At 40.3% G+C, this 8,751-nt stretch overlaps 1 protein-coding gene across 1 annotated transcript; it reads left to right on the top strand.

Annotated features, from left to right (window-relative positions):
• Positions 1 to 969: 969 nt before the first annotated feature.
• LOC106511217 (NEDD4-binding protein 2) lies at positions 970 to 8,675 on the top strand (the record flags this gene model as incomplete). Its single annotated transcript, XM_013999971.1, is given in 10 exon segments — positions 970 to 3,422; positions 4,287 to 4,372; positions 4,472 to 4,517; positions 4,634 to 4,839; positions 4,932 to 5,056; positions 5,635 to 5,761; positions 6,208 to 6,384; positions 6,989 to 7,157; positions 7,345 to 7,468; positions 7,561 to 8,675. Coding segments are annotated over 10 exon segments (3,559 nt in total), but the record flags the coding sequence as incomplete, so codon positions are not given.
• Positions 8,676 to 8,751: the final 76 nt, after the last annotated feature.

Genomic DNA, 8,751 nt, shown 5'->3' on the forward strand with positions numbered 1-8,751 from the left:
ATTTTACTAGAATAAAGTCATAATATTACGAGATTAAAGTCGTAATTTTACTAGAATAAAGTCATAATATTACGAGATTAAAGTCGTAATTTTACAAGAATAAAGTCATAATTTTACAAGAATAAAGTCGTAATTTTACAAGAATAAAGTCATAATATTACGAGAATAAAGTCATAATTTACGAGATTAAAGTCGTAATATTACCAGAAAAAAAGTCATAATCATGACGTGTCTATTTCCCGTTCCTCATTTCCTCCTTATTTTCCTCACATCTGCTGTGTACAGCCTTATCTATGTGTTTATAAAGTAGTCCATGATGACTCGGGTCACTGTTTAATATGCTTTCATTCAAATTAACTGACGACTAAATCCGTTAGTGCATCCTTTAATTACAATACAGCTTCAGTTTATAGTCGTTTGCACAATTTCTAAGTTCTGCTACTGATAATTTGATGCTAATATGCTAAAAGATTAACTATTTATTGCAATACTAAAGAACAACTTGACAAGTTGCTCAACATTCCTCATTTTAATGCAGTGGTAACTGCATGCTTTTTCGTGTAAAGGCTACGATATAATGACTTTAATCTCGTAATATTATGACTTTAAACTCGTAATATTATGACTTTAAAATCGTAATATTACGACTTTACTCTTATAATATTATGACTTTTTTTTTGTATGACTTTAATGACTTTATTCTCGTAATTTAAATTTTTTTAAAAGTCTCGTTGCGTGGCCCTAATACTCCATCGTATATTATAATTGCAATGTTTAACTGCATTTTTTAAAATCAAATGCAAAAAATATTTTAGTCACGTAGTCAAATAATTGAGTAAAATAACTCAAATTTGCCTACATGCACCTCAAATCAACACAAACTGTTCAAATCATTGGTTTAGTTTTTTGTTCTTATATCCACCATTTTTATGGTCTTAATTAAAATGTATTTTTTTGTTTTGTCTTTAGCCCATTCACCTCTGGCTCGCCTTGCCCTGACCTCGTAGGGCAGCCTGGACCGATTGAGCAACATAAAAAATCCCACCCTCAGTTGTTTTCCTCCCTCCCTGACGTGTCGTCTCTCGGCCAGTCTGGAACAGTGGGAGTCCACGAAGACGCTTTCTGCGAATCCACCGAGTCACTCAGTCTCCGGGAAGAAGCCATCGGCAGGCCTGATAGTTTAAATGCTGATGTTGACAGTGATTTGGGTGAACTGGATTCTCAGCTAGACGCCCAGTTTGAGCCAAACCACCCAGGAGGCGACCAGAGAATCCCAGACTGTATCGTGGAATCAGTGATGAATGAAGATCAAGTTGGGGATGAAGAGCAAGGGGCTTTCTTTGAATCTATTGGACAAAGAGTGAGGAGGGAGAGAGCAAGCAGGAGGTGTGGTGTAGAGATGGAGGAGCCAGTAGATCTAGTGAAAGATACCGACTCGTCAGACAGAGAGAGGGCGAAGCATGAGGAGGCAGAAGGGGGCAAGATGCTAGATTTTGAGGGAGACTGGCCCACTGAGCGATCTCTTGAGCAGCGACAGGTGAGGAGAAGAGAGAGGCCTAATGAGATGAATGTGAACGAAGCTGGAGCAGGAGCCATTGATGATGAAGCAGTGAAGAGTGAGCAGTCCGGTTCAGGTGTCACTGAGCTTCAAAAGCTTCTTGATCTCATTCAGACCGGTGTGGTCCCATTTCACACTGGCTCTTCATGCTCCCAGTCCCTTTCGCAAAGCTCTGAAGATGAAATCCAAAAAGAAGACGAGGCAGGTGGCAGCAGAGCCAGCAGCAAAGGGGAATTACCCGACTGCGTCCAAGACTGGAAGACAGCCGACTCGGGCGCTGTCGTGAATTTGAGAGACAGTGATTGGGAGAGAGTTGAAATTGAAATCACTGAAAAGCATACAGATGTGTCTGACATTGGTAGAGAGCTGCTTGACTTCAAAACTGAACATTTGAATCTAACCTTTGTATGTGGAGACAAACTAGAAAACTCCAGCTTTCAAAACGAGGCCGGCAGAGGTGTGGGTCTGAAAGAACTTGCAGAAAATACGAGACGGGCTGTAAGTAAGGGTGACGACAGCTGCGTCAGTGAGACGTGTGAGAGTCCAGCGTGTGAGGGGGTTACAGAAAACACTACAGGTTCTCAGGAGAGAAAGCAGAGACAGGGTCGTCGATCGGGGAAGCAGTGTAAGCTTGCCCTCACATTCACTCAGAACTGCCCCACTTCTTCGTTAAACAGTTCAGACTATTTAAGCACTACAGCTGATGTCAAAGACAATGATATGAACAGAGTTAACTCAGATACTTTCAGTCCTGCTCACGGCACCAGTTGTGATTTTAAACCAGGCTTGGACCTGCTTCCCAGCTCTGATTCTGATGGACAGTCACAGCTGCCGGCTTCCCTTGTTTTGATAGAAATGGGTCGCTTCACTCAGACAGAACCTCGGGACTTTGCTCTTCTCTGGCGCCTCAATCGTCCCAACAGTTCTGGTGACACAGCCGTGCCTGTGGGTGGACAGTCCAGCGACATCAACGTCACGGAGGGTAATTCATCCCGTTTCGTGCCTCGGCCCTCCGCTGCAGCACTCGCAGACCAGGTCCCGTACCGCGGGGTGCACGAGAAAGGCACTCAGGTGGAGGAGAAAGAGCTCGGGGTGACTCAAGACCGGCTTGGGAGCCTGCGCATTCTCAGCTGCCATTTTAAGCTGGTTAGTTTTGACACGTTGGAGGATCTGTATGACAAGTGCCACCAGGACTTAGAGTGGACTACCAACCTGCTGCTGGACTCTGGAGAGAGGTTCTTTAAGGAGGAGGAGGAGGAGGTGGAGGCGCACGGTGCAGCTGATAAAAACAACACTACGTCCGGTCCAGGTGAAGGTTTATGTGAAAATATAGAAGCTGTTAAATGTCCCGACGCATCAAATCAACATGAAGACCGTCTGAAAGGAGAGCAAACTGGGCTCAAAGAGGACATCCTTCAGTCAACGTGTGGGAATGAAGGAAAAGGAAGCATGGGGGTGTTTTCTAAAGGTGCAAACGAGGAACCGTCAAGTACAACTCCAAATTTAGGGCAAGCTCTTCAAACAGAACTTAACCTCCCAGAAGCAGAGAAGGAATCAAAACAGAGCATCAGCACTGACCACAAGGTGACGTCAGAGCCTGGTCCAGGAGGAGGAGCTCGGGTTGGGGGCGTGAATAACGAGGAGGAAATCACCGACGAGTCGAGGACCAACATTCAGGATGAGATCGCCAGCATGGATGAGATTAATCGGCTGCTGCAGGCTGAACTCGAGGAGCTCGAGTCGGAGACTGAGCAGAGGAAAATGCAGAGATGCAGCCTGGAAATTCAGACTGTGGAGCTCAAACTGCCCACTGAGCTGGCTCTACAGCTGACGGAGCTGTTTGGTCCCGTCGGAGTAGACCTGGGTAACTAACACCACATATGCACTGTAAAGAGCTTTAGAAGTACAGATTGGGATTCCAGATTTAAATTCTTTTTTTTAGTTTAGTTTATTCATTTATTTAAAAACAACAACATAAATTCAACAACAAACAACAAAAATACAAACCATAAATTAAATGAAAGGTAGCAGAAGAAAAAATCTTATTATATCTACCCCTTTTTCTCAAATAAATAATTTCAATCAAACATAATCTACAGTTTACAAAAAAAGAAAATAATAATAACTTTAACTCCTTGAACAACAATTCATACATTTGCATATTTCTCCAGCAAATTAACCTTTATCATTCTCTTAAATATACATATTGATCTGGCGTTTTTAATCTCATCTTCCAGATTATTCCATAACTTAATTCCCTGAAGTACTCCATTCCTTTAAACTGGTTCTAGCTTTAGGTCTTACAAACATTTCTATCCCCTTGAGATTTTAACAACTCTCTCTTTTAATGAAGTGTAATTGGATGTTTGAAGGTAAGGTGTTTTTATGGGCCCTATACATGACTGATAAAATACCATAATCAACCAAATCATAGAATTTCGATAACTTCAACTGATGGAACAACATATTTGATGGGTGAAAGTAATGCTTTCTGGTGATAATTCTTACAGCTCTTTTCTGTAAAATAAAAATAGGATTTGTAATTGTTTTACATGCTTTTCCCCAAATTAATTAAAACAGTTAAATAAATGCCTCCGTAGTTCAGATTTTTACACCCAGTGCACTGTTAGTGTTAGCAAGCTTAGAGCTTAAGGAGGAAATAACTGCAGATAAAATAAAAATCACAAGTCTAATTGTATCTCTGTTCTGTCTGCTTCATTATGCTAAGGTACATGCTCAGCAGATGACTTTGCCGTGCAGATGGACCTGAAGCTGGCAAAGCTGCTCCACCAAAAGTGGAAGGAAACTATTCAGGTGAGAGCGAATCATGCTGCAAAACCTTATCCTGCAATGTCTGTGCTCTGATGCCTTTGTCAGAGGGTTGTTGTTTTAGCTGGATCTTTTTTTTTTCAGGAAAAACAAAGACAAGCTACTCTTTCTTTTCACTTGCTTCAGCAAAGTAAGTTTTAACGCACTCGAACAGAATTTTAGATGATATCGAAGCAGCATGAATGGAACGCAACAATACCGATGCAAAAAAATAATAATTATATCAAATTTTTAAAAAATATTTAGGTTCCGGAAGACGGTTTGATGAACCACGAGACCGGACGCACCCAGCTAACTTCTCAACGCGCAAAGATGGTGATAAGTCACTGGTCGGCCAGCCAGAGGCCAGTGGTCAGATGCCAGTCATGGACCACTGGAATGTGTCCCGTCCACAGGTTTCTCTCAGAGATATTATAAAAGAGGAGCAGGTTTTGCAGGAGAATATGCAAAAGGTAACAAGACACCCTGGCCTTGTGTCTCCTATCAGGAAAACAACTTTTTTCTTTCTTTCTTTCTTTAACTCATCTCATTGCTTCTCTTTCAGACCAGACAAAGCCGTGCTGACCTTGACCGCTGGGATGGAGCCACGTTGTTAAAGGAGAAGCAACTGTTCTCACTGTTCCCCACCATTGACAAGCATTTTCTCCAGGACATCTTCAGAGATCACAAGTAAGAAAAACTGAGATTGGAGCCGCTTGGATTGCGAACACACATCACCTGGTTTATGCCAGGTGTGGAAATGCAAACYGAGGGCAGGCAAATCCTTCGGCTTAGCAAGTGTGCGCACGTATTTACAATGGCGTTAGTGCAGAAAGTGTTGAGCTGAAAGGATAGATCTAAATTGGGAAACAAAAAGCGGGACAGCTCTGTGTGTGTATGGTGGTTTAAGGTAATCTGTGCTCGGAGTTCCCTGAAACGATTTGTGTTAAAAGAGAAAACTGCAGCTGCCTGGAGGAAGGAAGCAGAGGCCCAGAGTCAGAGGTGCTAAAAGACCAGTTTTCTGTCTGCATAGGAGTTCAGCAGTGGTGGATGTCAACCTAAAATTCTTCAAAACCAGACTTATTTTCACTAAAATAATCGTTTACTAATAATTTATTATTTATTTCCATGTAAAGAAAATACTTTTACAATTAACGTTTCTTTTTTATCTATGGGAGAGGAAGAAAATGAGTTTGTCTCACACATTACCTTGCTACCACAATACCTTTTACTACATTTTTTTTAAAATCTGCATTTCCTTTACTTAGTTACAGCCTAACCCAGACAGAGCTGTTTCTTCGCTCGCTCCTGAACGAGGAACCCGTGAAGACCGTCGTCGCTCCAGAACCTCCTCAGTCTGACCGCCACAGAGCAGCCAGCAGAGAAAGAGAAAAGGTATTCACGAGAAGAGAGACGAACCGTGGCACACTTGTGCTGTGGTCACGTTTTTTTGTTCACGTCTCTTTACCTTTTCAGTTTTCTATAGCCATTTTTGTTTAGTTATTTTAGAAATATAAAATAATACAATACAATACAATACAATACAATATAATATAATACTGTATATAAGGAACTCGAAATGAAATTTAGCACTGTTTGGCTATAGAGGAGCATAAAAGAAAAAGTTTGGATAAAGATTAAAAAATAAATACTTTTAGTACTTTTAATTTCTGTGTTTATTAGATTTAATTTATAATGAACAAGGGTAAAACTAACATCCACATCGCATCTAAAAGACATAGTGCCTAAAGGTAATGTCATTAAGTAATGACGTGATGTATAAATTAACCACTTTCCACTCTCGTTAGCTGAGTTTCTTGCTGTTTTTTTGTTTCTGGCAGAAGCAGAGGCACCCGGAGGCAACTGTACCCAGATACCAGGACACCGAGGACCCAGAGTACGAAGACTTCAGGGCTGAGGCCTGCCTTCAGAGGAAGCGGCAGCTCGAGAGTTTCGCRAAAGCCTCAGAGGCCTACAAGCAGGGGCGCAAAGAAGTGGCCTCGTTTTATGCACAACAGGTAAAAGGATGAGGGATAATTGTGYCATTTAATAATTGTTTGCTGCCATATTATGAGTGTAGTTGAGGTAAAAATGAGTTCTGTTCCTTGTCTTTATGTAGAGCTGCTGATCATTTTTCAAAATTTACACTTTTATCGTCCCAACATTGTGTAGCAACAATGTAAAAAATATTTTATTATTTAATTTATTTTATTTTTTGTTGTTTTAACACGGTCGGATCAGGCTTCGACAGAGCATTTGGCAGAGATAGATGTCTATTTTCAGTTGATGATGAAGGAGTCGGTGGAGGAAGAGACAAACATTTGACTCCCAGAACTGAAACACATATTTGTTTTAACTGAACAACAATAAAAATAACTCGTGAATTATATTGTTCACCTCTTAATATATAAAAAAGATTGRAAAGAATAGATAAGTTATTTTGTTTTAAAAAATATTTTAAATATGCATTATCTCAATTTCAACACCATTAAGCTAACTGTTATACATCTTTCCTGTTTTTTAATCTATAAATAGGCGATTGAATAACTTTATCACTGATGAAATGCTACACTGAAAGGTAAATTATTATTATTTTTATAATTTTTTTTTCCTCTGCCTCAGGGACACTTGCATGGCCAGCGGGTGCGTGAAGCCAATTACAGAGCAGCAGTTCAAATCTTTGAGCGGGTCAACTCGTCGCTTTTGCCCAGAAACATCCTGGACCTCCACGGGCTGCATGTGGACGAAGCCCTGGAACATCTGGCTCAGGTCTTACACGACAAAACTGCAGGTAGTTTATGCACTCTTACAGAAAACAGCTTTGACTCAGGCTGATCAGACTTTATCGAAGCATAGATCCAAAACCAAATGTTATTATTAAGAGTGTGAGGGCCGCAGCATAACAGATATAGAAGTCAGTGGCTGCTGTAATATGTAGTTTTTAACTGTTTTTGTGTTTTATGTGTCTTTGGGAACAGATTTTGAGCAGGGTCTTTGCCAGCCCCATCTGTCTGTCATCACAGGAAGAGGGAACCACAGCCAGGGGGGAGTGGCCCGCATCCGCCCCGCTGTTATAGACTACCTCACCAACAAACACTACAGGTAAAGACACACACACACCCCCACACTGTATGTGTGCTAACAACAAGACATGTTCATCTTCACCTACCTTCTCGTATCTGTGCATCTCTCAGGTTCACTGAGCCAAAGCCAGGCCTCGTGTTGGTCTATTTGAAGTGAAAAGACCTCGTCTGTGCTGCTGCGGAGAATAACTCCCTTCATCTCAGCTTCTCTATTTCCCAATACAAGTATAGACGTTTCTATGCCACGTACAAGCTCCGTCAGTTCTTCTATTTTTTTATGACACTCTGTCCGTCTTCCTTTGTAACACAAAACACAAATATTTGGTTACACTGATGGTATTTTTAATCTGTCTCCACTTTATTCTAGAATGTCCTCTTTATAGAAAGGCACTGCATTTGTAAGAAACACAAAAAAGGTATTTTTGCATATATACATTTTATCTTTACAACAGTTTTTAAATGTATATTTGCCTTTTTAGGGTGATAAAACACTGCAAATAGTTGCTCTGCATTGAGTTATTTATTATTTAATCTTTGAATCGTCACCTTTTGAATATATATTCAAGATTTTATGGTACATACTTTGCTCTCAGTTCAAGTTTTTAAAAGTGTTTTTAAGATTAAAAAAAAAACGATGCTTGCTTTGAAGGAAGAGACTGCTTTTCTCTGGGTTTTAGTGAGACCGAAGCACGACCGGAGCGTGAAAGTTTACAGATCATCAGAGGAGTAAACGACCTCATTAAAGGGATCGAGCAACCTTCATCGTGACTTTTGTAGCGATTTCTCTCCTGTTTGTTTGAACACCTGACATGTTCAAAAACTGTTAGCTGTTAATACACAGATACTCTGACTCAGGTGACCACCAGTATTACGCTCCTGCTGACTATAGGGTCAAAATGATCCGAGAGGATTCACTTTACAAACTGGGGCCTCCTGGGTAATTTTGACCCAAWGGCAGCAGGAGGGTTAAGTGTTTCTCTCTTTTGAGGCCAGTCGATTGTTTGCAGCCCATTCCTGGTAGCTTTTTTTTAAAACTGCTTTGTGCCAAATGTTCTTGTAATGTTAATCTTCCAAAAAAATGTTTTATAGCTTGAAAATGTCTCCATGTTTAATTACTAATGTGATATATTGTTATATATTTTCATAAAGCTCAGATTTGATGAAAATTTTTGAGCAAAGAAGGATTTAAAAAAACTTTTTGTTTGTAAGGTTTTTTTTTTTTTTTACAGAGAATGCTATATTGTGAATAAAATATTGTGTGTGTATATACACATATACATACATATACATACATATACATAC

The sequence above is a fragment of the Austrofundulus limnaeus genome, unplaced genomic scaffold (genome assembly GCF_001266775.1).
Source record: "Austrofundulus limnaeus strain Quisiro unplaced genomic scaffold, Austrofundulus_limnaeus-1.0 Scaffold2598, whole genome shotgun sequence".
NCBI classification, from domain to species: Eukaryota; Metazoa; Chordata; class Actinopteri; order Cyprinodontiformes; family Rivulidae; genus Austrofundulus; species Austrofundulus limnaeus.